General features: G+C 52.2%; 1 protein-coding gene across 1 annotated transcript; it reads left to right on the top strand.

The window, feature by feature from the left end:
• ZIC5 (Zic family member 5) lies at positions 804–9,579 on the top strand. Its single transcript, XM_018056395.1, has 2 exons — positions 804–2,463; positions 6,838–9,579. Exons 1-2 carry the CDS (start codon positions 915–917, stop codon positions 7,278–7,280), a joined length of 1,992 nt encoding a protein of 663 aa, XP_017911884.1. The 5' UTR covers positions 804–914; the 3' UTR covers positions 7,281–9,579.

The following is a 27,740-nucleotide window of genomic DNA, read 5'->3' on the forward strand; positions in this document are numbered from 1 at the left end:
CGATGCCCCTCCCCCTCCGTAGATCTAATTGAAAGTGGCAGATCTAGAACCGATGAGCAGTGAGATTACACTTCGAGCTGACTCCTTTGAACCATGCTGAAAAGGATTCCATGAGCTAAAAAGTCGAGGTAAGACGGTTCCTTTGGGAAAAGATGTATTTTGACTTCACCTGGTATTTTGCAACCAATAGGATTTTAATATCCTTTCTCATTCTGTCTACTGTCTGTGCGCCCTCCGCGAGCGCTCTGCAGATCGAGTGCCTTCCCAAATAAGAAGTTTCCACCATCCTGTCCTCGAGCACGGTGGAGGCCATACATCTGTTCACCCCCTCCTCCCCTAGAGAGCAGCCCGGTGCTCTTCCAAGGGAGGAGGTAAGAAAGTGTTTGGATGCTGGAAGGGACGCGGTGTGCAGTGAGCAAAGGCTTTTGAAGTCGGGGGCTCCCCCTCTCCTCGCCTTTTGCTCCCCGGAGGGGTCCCCCAGCCCAGAGCCGCCTGGCGCCCTTCGGCCGCGTGCCGGCGCACGCTCTCCGCCAGGCGCGGCCTGGGAACGCGGGGCGCTGCGCGCGCAGGCCGGCCGCAAACTTTCTGCAAGTGCAACTTGGGCATCCCCGGGGAGGCGGGGACGCAGGGCTCCGGGGGAGGAGGGGGCGCGAAGCGAAAGCGAAGGCGGCCGCGAGTGCGGGGGCGGGTGCCCGCTGGGCCGAAGGCCGGAAAGGGAGCCAATCGGGCAGCCGCGCCTGCTGCCAATCACGCGGCTTCCTCCAATCCCACCCTTGCTATTTCCAAAATCTGGGTCCCACTGTGCAGCTCCGAGGTGGTGTCCGCTCGGCCAATCGCTGGAGGACCGAGTGGGAACGGGAATGAGCGGAGTTAGGAGGCCAGGACAAAGAAGTTAAAGAGCGCCTAACGTATACATGTTTTTGAGGGCGGGCCGAGGGGGAAAAAAATTACCCCCAGGGAGGGTCCGTGGGTCTGATTGTGTTGCTCTGATGGAGCCCCCTTTGAGCAAGAGGAACCCGTCCGCGCCGAGATTAGCGGATCCGGCCGCGGCTCGCGCCTGGCCGCTGCAGAACATGACAGGCTTCCCGGCGCTGGCCAGCGCGCCCGCCCACTCCCGGGTCCGCGTCGCGGCCGCGCACCTCCGCCCGCGGGATCCGGGCACTGACCCCGGCGTGGCCCGCGCTCCGCTCAGACCGGAGCACATGGCCCAGGCGAGCGCGCCTGACCCCAGCCCTCCCTCCCAGGCTCTCCCGGCGCCGCCCGAGTCCCCGGCGGCCGCCGCCCGCGCCGCCGCCTCGGCCGTGCACCCCGGCGCCCGCACCGCCCCCGGCGGCGGGGGCGCCCGCGGCGGGCCGTCCCCCGCGCCCCCGCCCCCAGCCCCTCCTCCTCCTCCCCCCTCCCCTTCGCCCCCTCCTCCTCCCCCTCCTCCCCCTACCCCTCCTCCTCCTGCCCTCTCGGGCTACACCACCACCAACAGTGGCGGCGGCGGCAGCAGCGGCAAAGGCCACAGCAGGGACTTCGTCCTCCGGAGGGACCTTTCCGCCACGGCCCCCGCGGCGGCCATGCACGGGGCCCCGCTCGGAGGGGAGCCGCGCTCGGGCCCCGGCTCCCCCCAGCACCCGGCCCCGCCTCCCGCCTCGGGCGGCATGTTCATCTCGGCCAGCGGCACCTACGCGGGCCCGGACGGCGGCGGCGGCGGCGGGGGCCCGGCGCTCTTCCCCTCGCTGCACGAGCCGCCGGGAGGCTCCGGCGGCCACCCGCACCCGCTCAACGGCCAGATGCGCCTGGGGCTGGCGGCTGCCGCTGCGGCGGCAGCGGCGGCGGAGCTGTACGGCCGCGCCGAGCCGCCTTTTGCGCCGCGCTCGGGGGACGCGCACTACGGGGCGGTGGCGGCCGCGGCGGCCGCCGCCCTGCATGGCTACGGAGCCGTGAACTTAAACCTGAACCTGGCGGCGGCGGCGGCGGCGGCGGCGGCAGCGGCCGCAGCCACCGGACCGGGGCCCCACCTGCAACACCACGCGCCGCCCCCGGCGCCGCCGCCGCCGCCGGCGCCCGCGCAGCAGCCCCCCCACCTCCCGGGGGCGGCCGGGGCCTTCCTGCGCTACATGCGGCAGCCAATCAAGCAGGAGCTGATCTGCAAGTGGATCGACCCCGAGGAGCTGGCCGGGCCACCGCCGCCGCCCCCGGCCGGCGGCTCCAAGCCCTGCTCCAAAACTTTCGGCACCATGCACGAGCTGGTGAACCACGTCACCGTGGAGCACGTGGGCGGCCCCGAGCAGAGCAGCCACGTCTGCTTCTGGGAGGACTGTCCGCGCGAGGGCAAGCCCTTCAAGGCCAAATACAAGCTTATCAACCACATCCGCGTACACACCGGCGAGAAGCCCTTCCCCTGCCCCTTCCCGGGCTGCGGCAAGGTCTTCGCGCGCTCCGAGAACCTCAAGATCCACAAGCGCACTCATACAGGTGGGTGTCTGTCCCCGGCCGCCGCAGCCGCCGCCGCTTCTTGCCGCCGCTTCTGCCGCCGCTTTCTCTTCCTCCTTCGTCTCTTGCTCGCCTTCATTTTTTTGTTTTCCCCTCCTTCCGCTGCTTCTCTTCGCATCTGTATAACCCGGACATGTGACTTCTTGTTTTTCTCTCCCTCCCTCCCCCCTTTTTTTTTCTATGAATAAGTAATTCGATAGCACACACACAGGCCCCCGCGCTCCGTTCCTACGCGGTCGAGTCTCCAGCGCTCCCCGCAGCCCCCTCCGCCGAGACCGGCCACGCGCTCCAGCCCCCGCTGCCGCCGCCACCCCGGAGCAGAAGCCGCCGCCGTCGCCGGATCAGGAAGGCGCCCAGGACGGTCGGCAGCCCCCATCCGCCCGACCCCTTAAACTTGGGGAGGGCGGTGGGGAAGGAGCGCCGAACCGGAGCCGCTCCGGCGGCACTTGCCTCCCCACCGGATGGCAGGCCCCGCGCGGTGCCCGCGCTCCGAAGAGCTGGCGTGCTTGGGGCGCGTGGGGTGGGGGAGAGGTGAGGGGTGACATCAAGGCCGCAGGGGGGCCAGCTCGGTGTGGCCCCTCCGGGACGGGACAGGGAAGGGGGTCTTGTTCCTTCCGTGCGGAGTGTAGAGTGCGAAAGGAATGCGCCCCCCGAGACCTTCCCGCTACACACACATACACTCGCGCGCGTACACACTCACCCACCGTTACACACCCCACACGTACATGTTCACGCGCGCACACATCACACCAGCAACAACTTCACACACCCGTGTTCCTTCTGACCCGCTCCCTCAGAGCTGGGACACCCTTGGGCCCTGATGACACAGTCACACTTGCTCATTCACACGCCTTCATACACACCTCTACTCACGCGCCGTCACACGTTTTACCACACGGGCCCTAGAGGGTGCTGATAAATTGGTTTCCGTCATTTTGGAGCAGGTTCTCCCGAGAGGAGGACGGGGCGGGCTGCAGAGGCTCCTTGAGGCCCACCGCCCGCCGTGGGGCCCCCTCCCGCTCGCCCCGCCCCCGCCTTAGGTGGGGGGGGCGTGCCCCCTTCTGGGGTGAGGGCGGCTGCGGCCTCCGGCGCCGGGTGCGCTCCGGTGGGGCGTGCGTCCCCTTGGAGCGGGCGCGCGCGCTGGGCCGGAGTGCCGATGAGCGCGAGCTCGGTCGGGATTTATAGGGACAGACGAGATTACCCCTCGGAGGACACTTAAGTAACTGGAGTTTACGTTCGGCAATTACTTGGCTGATTTATCGGCGCGGTGGCGGCGGCGGCGAGGAGGCAGCCGCCAGGCGGGGGCCCCAACGCCTGACCAGCGGCCGAGGCCGAGGCTACGGGGAGGGGCGGGGAATCTGCGCGAGGAGCCGGGCCCGGGGGGCCCGAGGCTGGAGCCCCAGGCCTCGCTCCTGCCGCCGGGACCCGCCAGGCCTCCTGTGGCCTGGCCGATGACCCCGGGCTAGGAGCCCGTTTTCCCTGGAGGCCGGTCTGCCAGCCACGTTGTTTTCTCATCGGGATCGGCCCGCCTTAAGTGATGTTTCCAAAAGGTTTCCCACCGGGCTCTCGTAAAACCTCCCCGGCCCCTTTAAGCCAGTGGCTGGCCCCGGGGCCCAGCATTTCCCGACCAGACGGAGGCCTGGGGTTGTGGCGGTGAAGCGCCCCTCTCAAGGGGAACGCCCTGATGGCCCCCGCGACCTCGGGCCCTTGCGGCCTTTTCACCTCCGAGGGGAGAGGACCTTCCCTCGGCGGCCCGGAGGTTGCCCCGCGCTGAGGCCGTGCTCGCCCGGGTCCCGCACGGAGCTGGAAGCTGACGGCGCGGGTGCCGGCCCTCCGGTTCCCCCGGGACGGGCCGCCTCCCGCCCCTCGCCTCAAGGGCGCGTCCCCGGGGGCAGGGACCCAGGCCGTTTGGTTTTCGGGTTCCCCGCGCGCAGGACTGCGTCCCCGCCCGGCTCGCGGCGGCGGCGGCGGCGGCGGCGTGGGCCTCGCCGGATCCCTGCAGCAGGGATGCGAGCGCCCGCGCGTTGATGCTCGGATCCGCGCTGGGTGCTCTTGGCGGTCCCTGGGCCGCTGAGCCATGGAGCCTAGTGTCTAGCGGGGGCCAGCCGGGACTCCCCTCCCCACGGCAATGCTCTCCCTTTTTGGAGGGGCGGGGGGGGGGGCGGGCAGCTATCCGGGGATCCCGGGACAGGCTGATCAAAGGGAATAATCCCCCGACCACTCCAGAAGGCCCGTTTCCTGACCCACGTGCCCCCAGTTATATTTATAACCTTTCTTGGGGCTGGACTGGGAGTTCTCACACATAGCTTCCCTCACTCTCTAAAACCCTATAAGTAGTTAAATTCCGACGTGACCCCACTGTCAGCGTCTTGAAATGTAAACACTGGGACCTCTCACCCTTCCTAGTCAGGTAGAATTTGCTCTCCCCCACCTGCCCACCCCGCGAATAAAATAGGCAATTCTATCACCCTTTCCTTTTATTTTCTATTTTCTTCCTCCATCTCCCCTTGTGCTGGCTTTTCTACCTTTCTTTCCGCACGGTATCTGCCTTTTCTGGGCCTGATTCTTAATGCTTCTCTTGATCGGGAGCACTGGTGAAGCTTGCAACGTCCAAGCCATTTATTCTGCACAATAAATGCTTAGCCTGTGCAGAAACACAATGTTCTAAAAAGCAACATTTGCATAGGGCAAATAAATCCACTTAAGCCTCCATGTTGAAGAAAAGCTGATTATGCTTTTTAGAGGGAAGAATGCTATATTAAGTTAGTATTATCTCCAACTTAAAGTGGAATATAGAAGTCAGGACAGATAACCAGTGTTTTGATAAAACTTGATTTCTGTTGCAGCCCCTCTATAGAGAATTTTTAAAGGGTGTCACTATCATCACATTATGTTGTTTTTCTCTCTCTTTGTAGGCCAATGTAGGAGGTATATGAATAATAACTCAATTTTTAAACAATACTTCCAGGTAGGGTAAGTTATGTTACAGGCATCTGAATACTTTTCAGATGTGCTAATATACTCTGGCACTGAAGTAGTTATTTATTGATGAAGTTAAAAGAGAGAAAATTACACCGAAGTATTTGTATAGGAGAATCCACCACAGAAAATTTATGTACACTAAGTTGTCTTAATAGTTGTTTGGCTTTTTAAAAACAATTTGTTGAAAAACAAGGAAAAGACTGTATCTTATATATCAGCAGAGTAGCTGCTGAAATGTAGACAAACTCCTTTTAAAATCATTTAAATATAAGGAATAAGTAAATTACTATACCACAGTATGTATGAGATAACATTCAGTTATGGACTCAAATACATCAAGTTCATGGATACTAAGGTGGGGAGGGGTGGGTCATAACTGCTACCTGCTGTCTTTCTGTCCTTGCTTTTTAAGACCACGGTGTAGAGTGGCTGGGTTATGTAGTTGTCTTCGAATTTCTACTGCCTGCACCCAGACCTTGTGTGTAAAGGCCCTGTGTTCCTGGGGTGGGTAGAACAGCTTAAAGGGCAGTGGGCCCAAAGACTCTGATAAATAGCATTTTTTTCACTGTTTACTATTAAACAGTATGTTAGAAGAAGCCTCTGGCTGAGGTTTGTGGTCTTTATTAATGCTTGTTAAGGTTCTGTTCCGCTAGGGTCTTAACTGCCCAGTAAGCTGTGAGAAGAGCTGGGAGAAGGAAGAGGCCAAGAGCCTATTCTGTGCCCAGCTAGGCTTGTAAAAAATCTAGTGGTCGGATCGTGGTTTTCACAGATGTCTTTATTTCTGGGGAGAACGGGGTTTTGGTGTATTGCCTTTCCTTTCCATCAATGAAATCCTGGGGAACGCTCTGAAACAGAATGCCATTATTATAATTTTACTGATCAATCCCAGTTTACTTTTACTTGAGTATCTGTTTATTTTCCTTCTCCTTTCCTTACGGTCTTCACCTAAGCTGTGGCTTTGGAAGTTACTTCAACAGCATTGACCTTGACAGGGGGGATCTGTTTGAATTTTTGTGTGTGTAGACCCGAGGGGGACAGGATCCAGGTATTTGGGTCCCCGTTGGATTTCAGCATTATTGCCTGATCCAAGCTCTTAGCCCTTCTCGCCTTGACCCCTATGGAACTTCAGGTGGACATCCAGCCTCTTGTAAAACCCAAGTCCAAGGAGAGCCTCCAGGCCAGGGGACACCAGGCCCATCCTGGAAGTATCCCTTCCCTATAGCATTCTGGAACCTGGGAATTGGGAATGACTAGGCTGGGAGTCGGTCTTCAAGAGAATGGGAAGGTGCATCCTCCTATTTGCTTGAAGATTATTCTCTCAAGTTCAGAGGACTCTGAAGAGGCCCTGTTAACCTCCCCTGTGCTTTCTTGCAGGGGAAAAGCCTTTCAAATGTGAATTTGATGGCTGTGACAGGAAGTTTGCCAACAGCAGCGATCGGAAGAAACATTCCCATGTCCACACCAGCGACAAGCCCTACTACTGCAAGGTCCGGGGCTGCGACAAGTCCTACACCCACCCAAGCTCCCTGAGGAAGCACATGAAGATCCATTGCAAGTCCCCGCCGCCTTCTCCAGGAGCCCTGGGCTACTCATCAGTGGGGACTCCAGTGGGCGCCCCCGTGTCCCCTGTGCTAGACCCCACCAGGAGTCGCTCGAGCACTCTGTCCCCTCAGGTGACCAACCTCAATGAGTGGTACGTATGCCAGGCTGGTGGGGCCCCCAGCCACCTGCACGCCCCTTCTAGCAACGGAACCACTTCTGAGTCTGACGACGAGGACATGTACGCGAACCCTGAAGTCGTGCGGACGATACATTAGATTCGATCAGTCGCCGTCACCATCAATAAAGTAATAAGTGGGAGCGCTTGGACCGCATCCTAACCTGAGACAATGCCGAGCTTGAGACAAACCCGACTCAGACTTGCCACCAGGTCTAATTAGCCCTATTTATTTAGTATGAAACCCTATGGTGTTGGTACATTCAATTAATTTAATTAAGATATTTGGGCTTTTTTCCCCCCCTTAGAAAACAAACAAACAAACAACAAACCCAACCAAGCTGGACTTGTATGTTGCAGGGGGACAGGACTGGGAGCAAACTGTACCAAGGAAGATAAATGGAGAGATTATAGTTCATCGAGACACACTGCCAATGCAATATATGTAGTTCTTTACAAGGGTTAGAAAAAGAGCGATAAGTCAGCACTCAACACAGCAACAAGGCCCTCTGCACTTCCCGGAGTGCCTCGAGACCGCCTTTGACACCATAATGGAGCCCCTCTGCTTCCCGCTTGGGCCCTGATTCTACAAAGACCTCTTGATTGTAAACCACACACACTTGCTGCATCACCAACAGATCCTGGACTGTACCTGTGTCCGAAATATTTGTAAAGACCCTTTCAGTTCTAATACTTGTAATTTTTCATTCCCACCCTTTTATTACTGATCTCACCATAACACAGTATTTTTATACAGGATTATTCCTTCAGTACCCTGCTTGTATGATTTAAAAAAAAAAGGAGATGCAGTGGCCTAGTACATCTCCATGTATTGTGTTACTGTGATTGTTCAAGCAGCCGGAGAGAACTGCTGCAGTAGACAGCTGTGAAACTGTGATATTTTATAAAACAGAAGAAATTCAAGTGCTTTCTTTTTTTTTTTTTAATCAAAAATCTCAGATGCTGCCTCTTTACTCTGTCTAAACTTCCTATGTAATAAAAATACTATGTTTTAGATCATAAGTTCTTGGGATGCCAAAATTCACAGGCAAGTGTAAGAAGGGGTGATGTTGGCAACATGCCTATTTTTTAGGAAAGCTGTTGTTTTAAAAACAGGCCAACCTCTCTTTTATACTGTTTATCGACCTTTTAAAAAATCTTTATTTTTCAATGCTGGAAACTGCATTTTAATGCATTTTCTTCCACCTGAGCATACAGAATTCTATCCCATTTGAAAATGACACTGTATGATTTACACTAAAAGAGGGGAGGGAGTTGCCATACATATTAAAATTGTTAAAAGGTTTATAGCTACCACCAAACACTGATGAATGTGTGACCTTTGCCAGAGCTGTCAAGCTAGGACAAAAAAGGTCAAGGACCTAGGACAATAACTCTTAGTCAATTTATTTTTGGTTGTGGTACAACACATCTCGTGTGCAAAACGTAGTCCATCATATACATCATACAAATAGACTAAAGAGCACTAATTTATCCTCAGAGACCCTGAAGACACCCCTTCCCCAGGGTTTGTAGAAATTTGTTTTGTGTGCTGTGAGTGGTTGATGTAGTCTTGTCATTGTTAATAACTTGTATGTGAACACTATTATTTGTACAGTTGAATTAATTTATTTTCAGACATCATCCTTTTTTTTTCCCCCTGGAAGAGTTCAAAGCACACCAAAGAATTATATTATACATTTTGGTGAGAGATTGTCATTTATGACCTACAATTTATTTTAAAAAAAAGAAAGAAAGAAAATGGGAAAAATATATTTTTAAGCTTACTTGAATGAACAACGTAATGTGAAAACCAGGACTCTTCCTGCATGTGTCTTTTTTGCATTGTGTTGATGAGATGATATATAGTTTATAGATATATTCTATTACTAGTACAGTGCATGGTGCTGTCACTTTGAAAGCCTTTCAATGTTGTCTTCAGATTGTTATGGTGAATATGAAACATGCAGACCCTCCTTTATTAAGAAAAAGACCATAAAACTTGAATATAAAATAATTCTACATCTTTAAAGTTTATTTGATTTTTGTATTATTCATTTTCAAAGCTCTTTCAAATAGGCAAAATAAGATGAGGTATGAACTTTGGGGGGATAATTTATGTATCGTAAACTTATTCAAACAAAATATTCCTGATTTATAATGAGTTGTTTTATTTATACAACTTTTTCAATGGTAGTTTGCACTATTCTTTATTATGCTACAGGTTTATTTATTATGAAACAAAGGAATATGTATTTTATGTATTTTGCCATGCTTAGGTTAACTCTGCCACAGATTTATTGGTTCCTGATACACTTAAAGTAAAAACTTAAAATGTGTACCTCCAATAGAAAGCAAGAATGATTATGAAGTAAAGAGTTTAATAAAAGTATTCTTCCTATGTATCGCTTATGTTTTACATGATGGCACATCTCTGCCATTCTCTTCCAAACAGAACAGGTTGCTCATGTAGTAATCATTCAGTTCTCTTCCCTTGATCTCTATTTCTTTACCCTCCCCAAGCAATAAAATATGTTTACAGCTTGGTCTAATTTACAATCTAATCTAGAAAGTACAGTATATTTATGAAGACTAAGCCCTGTAGATTGCACAGCACAGTGGCATAAATCTTAGGGGTTACTGCGCACATTTGTTAAAATTAATAATAGCCTTAGTGATCATCAATGGAGAGCTGAAAAGCAAATTTTAGCGTTTCTTTGCTGTCCAGCCTCTTTCTAAAGAAAAAGGTTAACGACGAGGAAAAGATGGAGAAAAGGACAAGTGAGATGTTTGCAGACACAAAGAAGCTGAAAGAATCAGGAGCTGAGGTGGGTATGGAGTTCAAAACATCCTGAATGAAGCTCAGTAGTGGGCACCAAACACCTCTTCTATTAGGTGATGGGGATCAGAACCCACTTGTACTGTGGTTTACTTGGAAGTTGAGTGGAGATAAGTAATTTAGTCTTTTGCCGCAGGTGTTATGAAGAAATTTGCTTCATTGCCACAAAATGCCCAAGTGGCTTAGAGTAATAAGATTGGCTGTCCATATTAACAAGGCTGAATCCTTGTTTGTTTTTAAGCTGACTGATATGAAACTGATAAAAGGCAACTAGTCAAAAACAATTGGTAGTAATGTCAATAAACAGTTCTCCAAAAGGTTATAGTGGGTTTGTTTTTTTTTTTTTCAACTCGGGTTCAGTTAAATGTAGTAAAGGGGAAAACAGGTTGCAAAGGGTTATTTGAAGCCAGATGACAATAACCAGAAGAGGAAGGAGAAAAATACTCAAATGAAGTCCCCAATCAATGGAAAAACTTACAGCTCTCTAATGAAGTTTCTCTTGAAAAGAGGGGTGACACAAAGCCACCAAGACATGAATCATTCATGGGAAATATAAAAGATAAAAGATATCTGACAATGAGCAGAACCTTGTATAGAGTGTATAAAACAAGTTTCCCCTTCTTATTTTCTGCTTTAAAACGCACAATCTCCCACTCCCAGCGTCTCTGTCCAGTCTATAGAGTTGAAATTGACCACTGCTCGTCCTGCGCCACTTCAAAGTAATTTAGTCCAGAACGGAAGGCTTGGCGCTTGGACAACCTTCATGGTGTGTTAAGATTTCTATGGCAATTGGCAAGCAAGAGGTTCCCATCTGAATATGTCTCAAAGAAAGCCACTATTGACACTAAGTTGGCTATCATCAAAGACTTTATCTTTCCTAGGCAAAACGTGGCCCTCGTGGCCCTCTCGAACAGTTTAAATCATCTACCTTTGTTTTCCAGGCTAGGAGGATCTTCAAACACAGGAGTGTTTGTTGTTTATGTGTGTTTTTCCCCATTTAGGATGCTTTTTGGTAAAGCTAATGCTCCTAAATGCTGAAGTACAGAGAAAGAGCCGGAGGGCAGGCATTATATTCTTTTAAAGAGATGGAGATGACCACACAAGGGGTATAGGAAAAGAGGAGGCCCAAATTCCTTGAAAGCCAAGTAAGAACTGATTTGTGACATCACAGTTTTGCCATATATCCCAAATACCGCATTTGGAAGCTTTCAGAGACCATAGTGGTTCTCTATCCATCTATCTATCATCTATCTCTTTCTCTATGAAAAGGAACAAGAGATGTTCACCTGAACTATTTGTTATTCCAGTTTGGCTGGGAACTACAACTGGGGTGGCAGCTGCAGAGAAAATTTGATTTCTCAAGTGGTCACCTTAAGTCACAGGAAAAGCAAGCTGCACAGAGAAACGAAACAACCCAGACATACAGTAATACTGTCAGCCGGTCACACCACACTGCCCACTGGTCCCTCCACCAGCAGTCTACCGAAACAGACACATGGCCAGGAAAGCCATCCTTCCAGGGCTGGAGGGCTGGAAAGGAGGGCCCTGGGGTGGCCAGCACGCTTGCCCTCTGTGAAGAAAATCTCGCAAAAAACTCACACTCTTGTCATCTCCCATGCCCACTCACACTCCGGAGCACACATTCACACAGGCGAGTGCCTAAGCAGGCACAGAGAAGTTCAAAGGCATGTTCTTTGAAATTCAAAGTACTGCTTTTATGGTACATCCACACTGAGCGTAGGCATTGCTATGGCAATGGGCAGGGCCAGGGGAGTCTGGCAGGAGGGTCCACAGTATTGGAGACACTCTATTAAGATACAGTTGCAGTGACCTTTCCTTTCATGCCAAGTTAGCTCCCTCGATTTTCACCTGATCAGAAATACATATTCCATATCGCATTGCCTAGATGTAACATTATATATGTACAGACATATGTGTCTTTCCATCCACTTTTTTTGTTAAGATTCCCCCTTAGAATCTCCCAGCTTGAGAGAAAGGAGAAAGAATGAGGAGAGGAGGAGAGAAAGGCCGGTGGGGGTGGGTGATGGCAGAGGCGGGGGCGGGGTGGAGGGGGGCAGGGAGGGGGGCAGGAGCGCCTCAGCCCGGGTTCCTCTTCCTTCTCTCCCCACCTAAGTACTTTTATTTGCAGAGCGATTGTTCTTTGTTTATTTAATACAAGTACTGTGTGAATGGTGAAAAATAAACACGATGAAAAATAACCAAACAGATGATTCCTCCGAGTGAAAAAGCCCGGACTTAATAAAAGTGCGAAGCAGTCACCGCTGAATGAGAAACCCTTTGAAGTGGAACTTATTATCGGAGGAATACTTCGGGGTTGCCTTAACGACGCCGCTGAATCGAAAGCGCTCGCCTTTGTCAGCGATTTGTTCTCCTTTGCTGGGGTGCCCGCAGAAATTACTTACATGGGCTGCCTTAACATGCAGCCTGCAAATCAGTAACCTTGCAGCTCAGACTTGAAGACGCCACTGGGCCACGGACAAAAAAGAAGTCAGGGGGAAACGCACCAACCTTTCACGCCGGGTCTCCGCGGACGGGGGCACACCGGGCGGGATGGGGGCGGCAGATAATAAGTTGTCTTACAACGGCCCCCATCCTCGGTCCCCACCCCCACCCAACGCCGACCCCTGAGCCCAGGCCCGGGCCCCCCACCCCCGGCGGCCGGGGAAGCTCCGGCCTCACCCGGGCACTCCAGCGAGGGGCGCTCTCCCGCGCGAGGGCTGGGCCTGGGACGTTCCCAGCGGCCCGGGCCATATTTAATAAGGGTCGTTTATCACCCAGGCGCTTTGAAGGGTCGCCTCCAGCCCTGCGCCCATTAGAAAGGCGGAGGTGACATTTAAACTCCGTTTTCAAGGCTCGCGGGGGGATTTCAATGAAAAGGCAACTCGTTTGTCTTATGAGCCTGGAAACAACCCCCTTCTCGCTCCTTTTGACCACATGGCATAACTCAAAAACAATAGTTCAAAAGTGAAATGGCATCGTGGCGTTCACTGAGAGACAGGCCCCCATCTAGCACCAGAGAAAAGAGGGAGCCCGCAAGACAATGTGCTTTTTGTGTCCGACTCTGTCACAAGGATTGTGTTGTTTGCTTTGGAGGCTGCGCCTGTTACACTTTCCTGAAAGTGCTTGTGTTAAACAAGAGTTATAAGTCATCCCAAACAACAAACATTTTGATTTTCTTTGCCTAAAGGGCTTTCCCTGGCTATGGGTACCGTGAAAAAATAATGTCCTTGCTGAGAAAGGAACACCAGTAGTAGCATTAGAAGCGGGCGCATTAAATATTGAATGACATGGGGAAAAAGAGCTTGTCGAGGGGGCACTCAGCCTTAAAGTCTTTCTTCAACTTTGTCTTCGCTGGCTGCTGGACTATTTAAGATGGTATTAATTAAGGCGGCTTCGGGTGACGCCGAGCCCGCCGGCCCCTCGGCCGCCCTCCGTCAATGGGCCTGTGTCCCCGCGCTCTGCTCACGCGTTGGCTGGGCCGAGTGCAAATGTCACTTCTCATTTGGAGGCTGAAGTGAAGGGCCCATCCTGCATTAAGGCGGCAGGGATGTAGTCGGCAGCAGGCGTTAAAGGAATACGAGGGGCTGGGGGCCGGGGGCGGGGAGGCGGGGACGAAATGGGAACAGCTGCCCTGGGCCAGGGACGAGCGCCCGCCGCCGGCGTGCACAGCTTTGGGCACCTTTCGGAGAGGGTTGTTCGGCAAACACCGGCCGCGCGGGCCTCGCTGGGCCAAGACACCCACGCTGTTTTCCAAAGTCTCCTTTTGTGTGGGGACCATCTACACCTCAGCCCTCCAAAAACTCGAGTAGGCAGTCTGGCGGGGCGTTCTCTTACAAACGGGGTAGCTTCTGCAAAGAAAGACAAAGGCCTGGCGCAAACCAGCTTCTTTCCTGGCTTCCTCCTCCCCCACTCCCGCCCCTTCGCGGATCACAAATAAAGCCCCCAAGGGCCTCGGCCCAGGACCTCCTATCCAATTTTATAGACGGTCAAACTGAGACCTCAGGTCAGGCTCAGGGTTTCTTGTCCGTTTTCCCGCTAAAGAGTGGAAAGCGAGACACTTATGGAGACCGAAGACCCAGACAAGGGAGGAGCTCTGTTTAAGGGTGCCAACATCCACGCCAAAGATCCCCTTCTCCCCAGTCCCAGGCATTTGATTGAAAGCAAATGGAAGTTGGTTTCAGCAGCTGGAAATTCCTAACATTAAAAAAAAAAAAGAAGAACCTTTACTGCCAACCAACTGTGGCATAAACGCAGTGCATGTTTTAAGAAACTCTGCTATCAGTTCTCCATGAGGAGAGACAAGACTTGGCTGTGGAGAAGGGGGCAGAAGACTCTGGGGGATTGATTTCTGCAGCCAGATTGCCCCCATGAGGGCCCATGAGCTCCTGATGTGGGGCTCCAGATGGACATGGGCCTTCTCTTTTATTACAAGAGATATCCCACCCTTGGAGGTGGGAAGAAACTCAGTTAAGTGGTCTTTCCTGTGTCTGTGTGTGTGTGTGAGAGAGAGACAGACAGAGAGAGGGGTTTGGACCCTAAATGTCCTGCACAGGCGTCTAGCACCCTTAATTCTGGATTCATTTGCATTCTCCTGGGGATGTGCCCCTCAAGAGCTCCCTGGGTCCTCCGGGTAAGGCGAGGTCACATTTCCCAGAAAGCCATGCTTCAGGAGAATCAGTTCGAGCCAGGGGGCGGGGATGGGTAGCTGGGATCTGTCTGACTGGAGACTCGAGCCTGCGGCCTGCACCCTCCGCCTAGTCGGGAGCTGGAGGCGTCGCTCTAGGGTGGGGAGCCGCCCGGTGGGGGCCGAAGTGGGCGGTGGGGAGGAGAGGGGCTGGGCCAGACCAGCCCCCGCCCCCTCGCGCGACAGGTCTGCAAAACCTGACACAGGGGCTTATGTGCTCAGCCGCTGACCTGGGACGTCTTTCTTCATCTCTTTTTTTTTCGGTCCCCTTCTTCCTGACTCTACTTTTTTTTTTTTTGCACAAACAGGCCCCAGGTCAGGTCAAGAGATGCAAAAACATGGCCTTTAGGCCCGGTACACACTGTCCAGGGCGGCGCGTACACACACACACACACACACTCGCTCAGGCACAACTCGCCCCCCGCGCCCCTCCCCCGCCCCGGCACTGGGCACACGCCCGGGCTCCAGGCACCTTGCCAAGAACGCGGGAGCACCCTGCGTGGCACACTGGCTGAAGTTCCTGCACGAAGTGGCGGGGGTGGGGTGAAGAGGGAGGGGGTGGGCGGCGGTGGGCGCCGCCGACTGCTGGCGGGTGCGCACAAGTTCAGTGCTTAACTTCCCGCTCCTAACGAGACCCGAGATCCCTTTGGAGAGGCCCTCGGGAGCCGGCGGCGGGGCTGGGAGTGGCGTGGGTAAGCTGGCCGGCGCGGGGCGCGGGCGGCGGGGCACGAGGGCGCGACAGGAGGAGGGCGCGAGGGTGCCCGCGGCCGGCCGGGCGCTCCGAGAAGTCAGCGCGAGCAGCTGTGACTTCACCTATTAGCCCCGATGTCTTTCCGAGGAGCCTGGTGGAGTTAAACAGCCCACAATGGGCGCTCTGGGGCGCCTCCAGCCTGACCTCCACCCGGGTTTAATAGTTTCATAGGAACTTCATTAAATCAATTACTTAGTGAGCACATCATCATTTATTTGTAATTAGCAGCGAGGAGCGCGTTCTCTCCCCCAGCCCCGCGGCCCGGGTCCCAGCGGGGTTGGCGGAGTTGTGCAAGCACTTTTTGTTTGCTCGAGTGTTGACTCCCGGCATTATTCGGCCCCGGTAATCTTTACGTCTTAATCTAGCATTCAGGGGGCGAAGGGAAAACAAACAGGGCGCAGGCCAGAGGCCAGCCCTGCGGTCCCGGCCGCGCGCGCGCAGCACGGCCCTCGCTCCGCGCGCGCAGGGCGCGTCCCCGCCGCCCCCTCTCCATCCCGCGGAGAAGGCGAGGGACCCCACGGGGCAGCTGGAGGGGAATGAGGCAGGCCAGGGTTCTGGGAGGGCGGAAGCTCAGAAGTAAAGCGGCGAAGGAAAAAGAGGTGAAGGAGCGAAAACAGGGAAACCGGAGCCGGAAAGCACGTCCCGCGAAGCGAGCGCAATAAGGAAACGTCCAGGCTCGTGCGCGTGTGCCTGCGGCGTCGGCGGGAGAGTGCGTGTGTGCACGTGTGTGCGCGCGCAGGGTGTGCGTGAAATCACATCCATTTCAGCTGCTGGGAACAGGGCGGGGAGAGGCGAGCGCCAGCGGGAGGTGCCGGCCTGACGTGCCTGGGGACAGCTCGCTGGGTGTCCGAGCTGCCAAAGGGCTTGCGTTTAGGGGGGACTGCAGCCCGGGGCGCAGCTCCATCGCAGCCCACAAATTGCGAGCGAGTGGTTAGCGATCGGGAGCGGGTGGGGTGGGTGTTGCTGAAAGCCGGGCCTTAACCTGCGCGTGCGGAGCGACGCGAGTCGTGGCCCCGCGAGGAGTTGTTGATTCGTTTCGGGTGTAACTGTCGTTCCCCATCGTAGCGGCGCCGGCCGAGAAGCCGGCGGATCGTGAGGGTCTTGGCTGCCGGGGCCAGAAACGTGGGCGACGCTGAAACGTCGCCGCGTCCCCCGCCGGGCACCCGATTTCCGCTCGCGGTATCAGAAGTCCCTCCGGCACAGGAAACGCTCGCGCTCGACTACAGCGGGAGATCCCAGCGCAGGAAATGGGGGGGGGGCGGGGGAGGCGAGGGGTCACTGACGATCCGGCTCAGGTTCTCAGGAGCCCGCCAGTGTGCACAGCTCAGAGGTTAGCAACCGGCTCGTGGTACCCCTCCCTTCTTCCACCCCAGGAGTGGGCTTCCAGAAGCAGCCCTGATCCCAGAGGGTCCCTGAGGTTCGTCTCCCAGGTGGCCCTCCTGTCTGAATTTTTGAGAAGAGGGTCTTGAATTTCTCCACCGGCTTTTGTGGCCAGGCCTGTTTAATCCAGGTTGGTATCTGGAGGCTCCGTGAATGCAGTGATTTTTACCTTTGGCTCAGTGTGGGCGCAGAGAGAACCTGGTGAGTCAGTGGGTGGGGGCTTGGTGACGAGATCTGTCCTGAGGGGAGTGGGGAGGGAGGCTGAGGATGGCTCCAGGGCCTGGCTGTGGTGGTCTCCTGGGAGTCGCAGGTTTGTTTGCCTGGGACCTTCACGTGGGCTCTCCTGGGGCTTCCAGCTGGGAGAGCCTGTACTCATGACACCACCTTGAGGTGCAGAGACCCCCACAGACACCCACCACCCCCACCCCTGCTGATGCTGATCCACCCTGGATTATCTGAGAACTTGGGTCAGCCCGATAAACAGAAGTGTATCCAGAAAACAGCCTGCCATCCCCTGGCAGGGTGGCCATGGGGGGAAGCACCTTTTAAAATAGAAGAGCACTTTGCAACTTGGCATACTTCTTCCCACCCCCCAAGGCGATCCACGCTGAAGTAGTCAAAACGGTCAGGCTTCCAGAAGGATTACCAGCCAAAGCAAATATGTATGCATAAAGCAAAACACAATCTTCTCACACATATCTCCAAACACTGTAAACACCAGCTCTCCTTAGAACCTGTTGGCCATGTTTCTGCTCTGATATAATGAATACTTATGCAGGTTAAATGTATGTTTGATCCTTCAAGACTATACACATACAGACACAGAGTTCCAGCACATTTAAATCCAACCTTGCATATGATCAGGGCCTACCCATCCCATCTAACCAAATTTTGGGACAGCCTTGAAGGAAGCAAAACTGAGAAAGACTCCTTTTGAAAATAACAGTAACATGGAATTCACCCCTGACTTGTCTCTCTCTGCTTCTTCCCCTCAACCTTGTGGCGACCCTCCCCCGCCCTCCCCCAACTTCAACAACATTTACTAAAACAGCATCATCTTAGGGAGAAAAGCCAGTGAGTCAGGCAAGCACTTTATGAGCTGGCAGTGACTTGGGTGAAGCAGCTGATATAAAAAACCTGGATGCTTGGGCTGCAAAGTTCTCCTAGATAGGCAGATCTGGCTTCCCTCTGCCTGCTCCAGGTCCTGACAGCTTCAAGCCCATCAGCTGGCTCACATCACACACTCTGCTATGCTTCTGTCTTTACTGGGTTGCGTGTCATGGGCACCCGGCCCTGTCCAGGGCCCTGGCTTCACAGTGGGAGCCCTGCATTTGCTCCCCACCTCCTTCCAGTGGGCCTTCCCTGGCAGGTATGGGACCCTTCAAGCCCACTCCCCTATTTGTCTGGGGTCCCTCGCCCTTGGGCCCATCACCCTGAAAACGAATAGAAGTCTGCTCACATTGTGTTCTTGTCCCCATGGAGGGCTCTGAACAGGCTAGTCCCTCACCAGACGCAGGATGCCTCTTCCTGACCTGCAGGGAGAAGAGAGCTGGCCGTGACAGACTGTAGATACAAAGCTGACCGAGGCCCGTGTGACTGACCCGGAAGCTCCCGGGAGCCTGCTCTGGGGTAATGGCACGTCAGGGAATTTTAAGGGAAGGCCAGGGTATACTTGGAACTGCGGAGCTTATGCCACTGTTTGTCTCCTTGTTGACCACCCTGGCCATGTGTTACATAAACTGACCCCAAAGCGCAAGCATTAGAAAACCTGTGTTCAAGGTCGAGTGTCTGCTGTGTTACTGAGAAGTATCTGGGCACCCCTTTCTGCCTTCAGACCTGACGGCATGGGTGGTTCCCTGTGTATCTGTGAGGGGCAAAACTGACGTGATTCGCGGCAAGTGCAGGCAAACACTGCCGTCGGGCAAGTGCCATCCCCTCCGCCCCCCGGCCGATGCCATTTTCCTCACCTTTGACTTTCTAGACCTTTCTAGTGACCGCATAAATCCAAGGGCTGAGGTGGTCCAGAGGTAGAAACATGCCTTGAAAAGAACCAGTGTCCTTGGCCACTGGCAAGGAGATGGGTGTTGATTTAGATTCCTCCAATCTGAAGAATGCCTGTTAGGAAGGGGCAGAGGAATGATATGAAAAATATCCTTCCGGCTTCTTACATTCCTTTAATGGGAAGGCTTCCCTGGACTGCATGCCTGTCTGGAGAATTGTAGACATAAAACTTCCCATTTCTTTAAGAGCAAAGGAAGCCCAGCGTGGGCCCTGGGGGAGCCGGGGGCAGCCTCCCTCTAAGGCCCTGGGAGGCCGCTGTGGGCCTATAGTGGCGGAGAGACGCAAGTAGGAGACGGCAGAGGGCGGAGAACTCATGTCTGTTTCTCACATGCTTTTCTCTCCCTGTTTAAAACATGCTGGTAGAATAAGTGTGACATAAAACTTACCATCTGAACTGTTTTTAAATATACAATTTTGTGACTTTAAGTACATTTACATTGGTGTGCAGCTGTCAACATCATCCATTTCTGGACCATTTTCATCTTCCCAAACAAACTCTGTCCCCTTTAAGCACCAACCTCCCATCCCCCTCCAGCCACTGATAACCTCTGTTCCACTTCCTCTCCTCCTTTTCATAGACTCCACTCCTTTACATGACTGAGTAATGTTCCAATGCATGGATCCATAACATTTTGTTTACCTGTCAGTGGACCTTTGCGGTGTTTCCACCTTTTGGCTATTGTGAATAATGCTGCTAGGAACATGGGTGTCCTCACAGGCCTTTATATGTACCTATGCACCTGTGTATTATACTTTTCTGTGAACCGAAGGAAAACACTTTAAAGGGGAGCTTCAGCCAAGAATTGAGAATATCTGATTTCTCACTTGGATCTGGTTTTCTAAGGTCAACAAAGTGCAGCTGATCTCAAGGGAGCATTAAAGCATTGTTTTCCAGTTCCATGGTATTCCCATCTGTGTGTGCACGTGTGTGCGTGTGTGTGTGTGTGTGTGTCCGGCCCTACCCAGTGCTGTTGCTTCAGAGGAACTATTAACACATTAATATTATCAATAGCAGGCAGTGCCTGAACCATTAGGGATTTATGAAAACATCTGAAGCAAGTCGTTTCAAAGCGCTGATTTGTTTTATAGTCAGTATTACATTTTATGACAGGCTCTTTTGCCAGCGAAATGAGCGTACCGGCATCACACACAGTTCAGTAGAGGGAAACCACTGCCCTGCAAATTCGTGTTCCAGATTCCTTGGGGAGCTTCTGCAGTTTGCAGACAAATACTGACCCTTTGCTAAAGGGTCGGCCCGGAACCAGATAGCAAACTCCACCCCCTCTTGCATTTTAGCCGTAGAAAAACTATGGCTCCTTTTTCTCTTTCTCACTTCTCTCAAAACTCAAGAAGCAAGCCAGGATCCAGTAGCCCAAGGCCAGACATTTTCCTGGCCGCCTCTACTTTTCCGTTGGATTGATTTTGCCCCTGATTTGCCAGTTTCACTGGGCAAGCTCTCTAGATCTGGGGAAGTCGTTTCAGCCCCGCTTAGAACCGTGGGGGAAGGTGCTTAAGGTGTCCCCTGGAGGAGACGGATGGGTGTCGCTCAGCTCCCCATTCCAACCCGTGCCACCTCCACCCCACCCCCAGTGGCAACCGAAAGAGATGGCATTGTGCGGTGGGGGGAGGGGCGGAAGTGGGGGAGGGGCGCGTGGTGGGGGGAGGGCGAGAGCACACCGACCCCCTGCACCCCCACCCCCACCCTAAAGCTGGGCTTTGTGGGTCTCCTCCCAAGGCCTCCTCTCTGGGACAGGACACCGCACTAGAAAGTTCCCTCTCCGCGTTCCCAGGGAGCGGGGTTTGTAATATTTTACAGCAGCTGTTTAACATTTCCCTACCTAGTTATTAAACACGAAAGGGAGTAAATTAAAACGGCAAAGTAAAATGAAATAAAAGGCGTCTTTTCTTTCTGTAAAGAGACAACACCTAATTAAGGAATATTTGAATCCCACAAAAATGCAGACTCTCACGGGTGACATAAAACTTTTTTTTAAACCGGGAACGAAACTCTAGAAAACTGGGTAACCGGCCCAAGGGAGTCCCTTCAAACAAAGCGCCTTCCTCCGGGGACCCTGGGCCTGGCCCCCCTCCCCTCCTCTCCAGGGTCCAGGGCGGTCGGTTGGCTCCTGGGGTTCCAGCTGGGGGGGAGGGCCCCTCCCCACGGCCCTCGGGCCTCGCTTCCCTCTCCGTTTCCCTCTCCCCTCCCGACTCTGCCGCATTTTTTTGTTGTTGTTGTTTTGCAACTCTCTCTGGGTTTCCCATCTTTTCGGGCAGCCCGCCCCCATCATCTCCGCCTCCCAGAGCTGCGAGAGCGGTACCTTCTTGCCTTTTTTCCCTCCTCGGCTCTTAATCTGGTTCTCGATTAGATGACAGAGGCTTTGCTCTCCACGGCGCGATTCCGCCCTGGGGGCCCAATTCGGCCCCGGCCGGCCCTAACCCCTCCCTCCTGCCCGGGTGTGGGCTCCCCGGCCCGCCGGAAGCTTGGCTTTGACCTTTGCCCTCCGCCCCCTTCTCCTTCGGGGACACCCCCGCCGCACCTGCCCCCGACCAGACTCAGGCAGTGTCAGGGGCGCGCAGCCACAGGGCTTTGGAAGAAGCGGGCTCAGCTCCGGCTGGAAACCTGCCTCCTGCCTCGGTCTGGCTCCGCCGGGCTTTCCCCGCCGGAGGCAGAGACCAGGAGCATCCCTGGCCAGGCCCGAATTCTTCCCTTCGTACCTGCTCAACCCCTTCGCTCTCCGGGTACTCTTCCAGGAGAGTGTCTCCTTTAGTCCTAGCTTCCAGGAGAAAGAAAACTATGGGGATTAAGAAAATATGGATTAAGGTGTCTTGAAATGTCTACAAGTTAAAGAGATTCACCGTCACACTTCACCCCAGGTTTACCTTTCTGGGATAATGATTTTAGGATTTTGATAGTTTAAATCTTCCCCCAACATCACAATGCATAGGATAGAGTCAGAGCTGCCCAGATTCCAAAGGAATCCATTTTTCCTTTCAAGAAAGAGACGCTATTTTGTTGGCATTTCCCTTTGGGGGTAGATCCTGTGTCTGGCTTGGCTTTTTTAAAAGGGTGAACACAGATGTCACCAAGGTAGGGTGTCATAGAAGCAGTGTCTAGTCTTCCAGAATCTGTTGCGGAAACACTTGTGGCTGCCTCTGCTCGAGTCTGGGAACCAGCCCTCTTGGTCCTACCTTCTGCTTTCTTTTCTGAAACATGTAGGTAGAAAGAGGTTTGTTCTTTTTTTTTTGAAAGTTTTTTCATTCTTTTCTTCCGTGTTAAAATGCATATAATATTTCTGAGTAAACTTCCCCCGGTGGTGTTTTTAGAGAAAGGACGGTAGTAATAAAAATATTCTACATCACTGTTACTATATTTACCTAACACTCTTAAGCCTTGCACATGTATGAAGTGATTTGATGAACAAACTACCTCTCTAAAGTAGAGTGGGTGGGATTTGTTTATTCTTGTTTCAGGGGTGAGGAAATTGACTCAGAAGGTTAAGCTCACACAGTAGTAAGTGGAAAGCCCAAATGAGTTCAAGTTCACTTTTTTTTTTTAACCAAAACATAATGGATATAAATTTTTTTTAAAAAAGAAAGTGATAGTGATAGGCGATTTGGTGACCAGATCTCTCACATTTTCTGATATAACAGAATCGATGTATTCGCATAGTTCCATCCACTGCTCTCCTTCAAAAAAGCATCCTTCTTTACACACATGAATGAACAGAAAAAATGGATCTTTGCCCAGACTTCTTCCTAAGCAGCACTCTGGCCATGGTGTATCTTCTTTAATGTGTAAGAAAATCCTTCCACCAAGGAGGCTCTCATCATCTTTTCCATGGAAATGCACCTTATCTCAAAAGTCAGCCCTTCCATCATCCCTGTCTCTAGTCCTGTGTGAAGTGATCACTCCTTTCTCTAGTGGCCAGACCTAGGAGCCTCTGTAGCCACATGCTTTACTTAATATAACTCATTTAAATCCATGGCAAGGACATGAAGCAAATGCTTTCATTATCTCCATGTACCAGATGAGGAAACTGAAGCACAGAGAGATTAAGAAGCGAGTTGAAAGTGACACAGTTTTAAATAGCTGAGCTGGGATTCGGACCTCTAGACTCTCTAGAGTCGACTCTAGAGTCTGTGTTCCTGACCCTTGCATGATACCGCCTTTTGACCCTTAGACAGTTAGGCATCATGTATGCATTATCTTACAAGGCGATGAATGCCCTTTATCACATGATGCTATACCATCTCCTTGTAGTGCATTTCCTATTATGTCTGAGGTGTGGAAATCACATTTTCATCCTCAAGCTGCTTGAGTCGGGTGACTGTGTGCCATCAGTTTTAAATGTCATGTAGTATGTATTGCTTATACAATGTACATACTTGATAAACATATTTTTCAAATCAAACTTTAATCAGCTGGAAAATTATTTGTTCTCCAAGTATTGAGTACAAACTATGCAACAAGCACTATTTGGCCTTGGTGAGCAAGTCAGAAAAGATTCTTCCTCTTAAGAAACTTAATTTTAATGGAAACAGTTGGTAAAAAACAGATACAATAAGAAAACTATGGCATCATCAACTCAATGGACATGAGTTTGAGCAAACTCTGGGAGACAGTGAAGGACAGGGAAGCCTGGCATGCTGCAGTCCGTGGGATCGAAAAGAGTCAGACACAACTGAGCGACTGAACAACAAATCAGAGAGTCACTTTGGAAAACAAACATGGGCTGTGATAGGGAGTGAGGGGGGTGGAGGTACTGCTTCAGGATGAATGATCAGAAAGACCTCTGGGAAAATAAGACCTAAGGTGGGCTCTGGAGGCCAAAGAGTGAGCTGTGCAGAGACAAGAGGAAGGGCATTCCAGGCCAAGGGAATAGCTTGTGCAAAGGCCCTGGGGAAGGAAGGAGATTGGTGCCTGCTTCCTTTAGCAATTTGCAGGATTTCTCAACCTCAGCACTTGTCAGCTTGGGCTAGTACAACAAAATAACAAATGTTCATGGTGGTTTAAACAAGTAGTTAATTCTCACAGTTCTGAAGGCTGAGAAGTCCCAAGATCAAGGTCCGGGCAGATTTGATATCTGTTGAAGTCCTCTTCCTGGTTTGCAAAAAATGTCCTTTTGCTGCCGTGTCTTCACATGGCAGAGAGTCTCCTCTTCCTTATGGGAACAGATTTCATCATGGGGGCCTCACCTTCATGACCTCATTTAAGCCTAGTTATATCCCAATGGCCCTACTTCCAAATATCATGGCACTGGGGATTAGGACTTCAGCGTATGGACTTGGGGGCAGACAAATATTCAGTCCACGGCAAGGCTGTTGACACTTTGGGGCCAGATAATTCTTTGTCTGGGGGTTTTCCTGTGCCTTGTGGGACGTTTAGGAGTCTCCTGGCACACAACACCCCCCCCCCAGCCTCTACACGTTAGACGCCAGTAGTCCCCTCCTCCCCTCTAAACTGTGGCAATCAGAATGTCTTAAGAGAGAGACCTCCCTGGTGGTCCAGTGGCTAAGACTCCGTGCTCCCAGTGCAGGGGGCCCGGGTTCCATCCCTGATCACAGAACTAGATCCTGCCTACTGCAACTAAGGGTTTGCCTGCCGTGACTAAAAGATACTGTGTGCCACAGTGAAGATGGAGGATCCCGTGTGCTGCAGCTAAGACCTGGTACAGCCAAGTAAATAAACATTAAAAACATAAAGGCTTTAGCTGGTTTGGGGCAGAAGGTCATTCATGTGGAGGTACCTGCTAGAGAGAGGCTTCCCTGGTGGTTCCGTGGTAAAGAATCCACCTGCCAATACAAGAGACGAGGCTTTGATCCCTGGATCAAGAAGATCCCCAGGAGTAGGAAATGGCAACCCGCTCTAGTATTCCTGTCTGGAATATCCCATGGACAGAGGTGCCTGGTGGGCTACACTCCATGGGGTTGCCAAAGAGTAGGTCACGACTTGGCAAGTAAACATCAGTAAGAGGAGGGGAGGCAGACCGTGACAAGAGGTAGGAGCGTCGATGGGACGATCGGGGGTTTCTATCTGCCAGCTTGCATTTTTGCACTGAAGCTTGAAGGTGAGGAGAGGCCCAAGAGTGGAGGAGGAGACTGGAGGAAGTGTGAAGCAGTCATTTGGAGAGTGGGAACAGGAAAAAACCAGGGAAGTATATTAGGATTGATGAGTGAAGTGAAAGTCACTCAGTCGTGTCTGACTCTTTGGCACCCCATGGATTATTCAGTCCATGGAATTCTCTAGGCCAGAATACTGGAATGGGTAGCCTGTTCCTTTCTCCAGGGGATTTTCCTGACCCAGGAGTAGCCGGTGTCAATTGTCCACTAGCTATCTGTGTACTTGAAATTGAAGTGATACCAGCCAACAACTCTGAGGTTTTTAAAAATTCTTTATTGTGGTAAAATGTCTATGACACAAAACTTACCATTTTAACTACTTTCAGGTGGAATTAAGTCCATTCAAATTGTGGTGCAGCCATCTCCACCATCCTTCTCCAGAATTTGTTTGTTGTCTCACATTGACACTCTGCATCCATGAACCACTAGCTCCTGATTACCCCTCCTCCCAGCCCCCGGGAACCACAGCGGATGTGTTTCACCCCAGCGGTGCTCAGGTGTAGACAAGGAGCGGGTGAATGGTTGAGACACACAGCCTTGGAGATCAAAAGGAGAGGAAGGGAGTTAGGGGTGCTTGCAAAATGAGAGTTACAATGGGGCACCCCGTAACTCAGGCTGGATGAGCCAGGAGGTTGGAGGGGGTCATGAAGAGTGACCGATGGGTGTCTTTGGAGCCCCAGAGATGGTGCCATCTTCCTTCTCTTCCTTCCTCGTTATGGCAGGAGTCAAACCTCGCTTCAGATTGAGTCATTCATGTGGTTCCCTACTGCGCTTCTCATCCTGGAGAATGTTCTTCAGAAGAGCCCAGAATGAGTCACCCCTTGAGTCACCTGGCACGGTCCCGCCCCTCTGCACACTGCAGGGCCCTGGGATACACGCACCCAGAGAGGAAAGGGGAGAGACATATGGTGTTTATTTGGGGAGAGAGGTGCGTGTTCTATGAATAGCACAGCGATGCGAACAGGCAGGCTGACAGATGAGTCCGCTTTATCTGATCACACAATATGGGCATCCACACTGTGTGAAATCCCCCGAAGCTTCGGGAACTTACAAAACGTCCTCCTTGCTTTCTGCCTCTCAGCCCTTGCTTTTGCCTTCACAACTGAAGTAGAGGCGGAAAGGCCCTTTCTCGAATGCTCTGGGCTCTACTTAGAAATTTCCTCTGAGCTCACCTCTTTGGTGCTCTTCATATTTAGTGCTGGGCTCTCTTCTGCATTGCTGATGAACTTGTCTCTTCTTCAAAACATGTTGGTTGTCCTTCTGCTGCGTTTTCTGATGTCATCCATACATTTGGGGTGGGAGCGCGCTCAGTCCCTTCAGCTGTATCTGACTCTGTGCGACCCCAGGGACTGGAGCCCGCCAGACTTCTCTGTGCAGGGATTCTCCAGGCAAGAATACTGGAGTGGGTCGCCATGCCCTCCTCCAGGGGATCTTCCCTCCCCAGGGATGGAACCTGCGTCTGTTACATCTCCTGCATTGGTAGGTGGATTCTTTACCACTAGCCCACCTGGGAAACGGGAGGGCTATTCATTCCATTCCTAAAAGGGGCACTTACACTGTGTATGAGGCTACCCCTTAGAGGGGAGCAGTGCTCCAGGCTGTCTCTCATAGCACAGATGCCCCTGAGGAGAAGACAGAAAGCCACAGAGGGTAGGTTTTCCATGATGGAAGAAGCCGAGGCAGGTCACATCTTATATGGTGACACTGGGTTAACTGTTTGATAGATAAGTCTAATTTCACATAGAGTTATGTTTCTAGTAATACTTCAGAAAATGAAGGGAGTTCTCCAGTGGCCTAGTGGTTAGGATTCTGGGCTTTCACTGCTATAACCCAGGTTCAGTCCCTGGTTGGGGAACTGAGATCCTGCAAGCCAAGGTTAAAATAAAAGTGATGTAGGAGGGCATCCGAATGCACTAGGGTGACCCCTCAGGGCCACCTTGAATTGTGTATGTATGATGCAGAACTTTCTGTGATGATGGTGGAGGTCAGTGCAACAGAGGCACTGATGTCTTAATTTTATTTAAATTGAATTTAAATGGCCACATGGGGATAGTGGCTGCCATGTTGGACAGTGGAGCTTGTGTGTGTGTGTGTGTGTGTGTGTGTGTGTGTGTGTGTGTATGCTAAGTCCTTCAGTCGTGTCCTATTCGTTGTGACCCTATGGACTGTAGCCCGCCAGGCTCCTCTGTCCATGGGGTTCTCCAGGCAAGAATACTGGAGTGGGTTGCCATGCCCTCCTCCAGGGGATCTTCCGGACCCAGGGGCTGAACCCATGTCTGTTACATGGGCAGGCAGGTTCTTTACCACTAGCGCCCCCTGGAAAGCCCATGGGGGTTTGTAGTGGAGATCAACTTACTAAAAAGTTACAGGCTTTTCAATTAACATAATTTCAATTAGATTTACCCAATATCTAAATTGTTATGATTGTCTTTGGCTGTGAGTAATAGGCTGGCTGAATAGCTGGCTACACAGGTGGGGGGTTTATTTTTCTCCTGTAAGAGAAGAGCTGATGGGCAGTGGGGGACTGGAAATGGAGATGGAAAATGAACCAAGGGCAAACAAAAAGCTTTGCAAAGTCAAAATTGTACAACTCCTGGAGCAGAGAAGTCGGCAAGATAGACCACAATTATGTATGTTATTACCCTTCAACCCAACAATTCCACTTCCAGGAATCGACCCCACTCTGGATCAGGAATAAATAAAA

The sequence above is a fragment of the Capra hircus genome, chromosome 12 (assembly GCF_001704415.2).
Source record: "Capra hircus breed San Clemente chromosome 12, ASM170441v1, whole genome shotgun sequence".
Taxonomy (NCBI): domain Eukaryota; kingdom Metazoa; phylum Chordata; class Mammalia; order Artiodactyla; family Bovidae; genus Capra; species Capra hircus.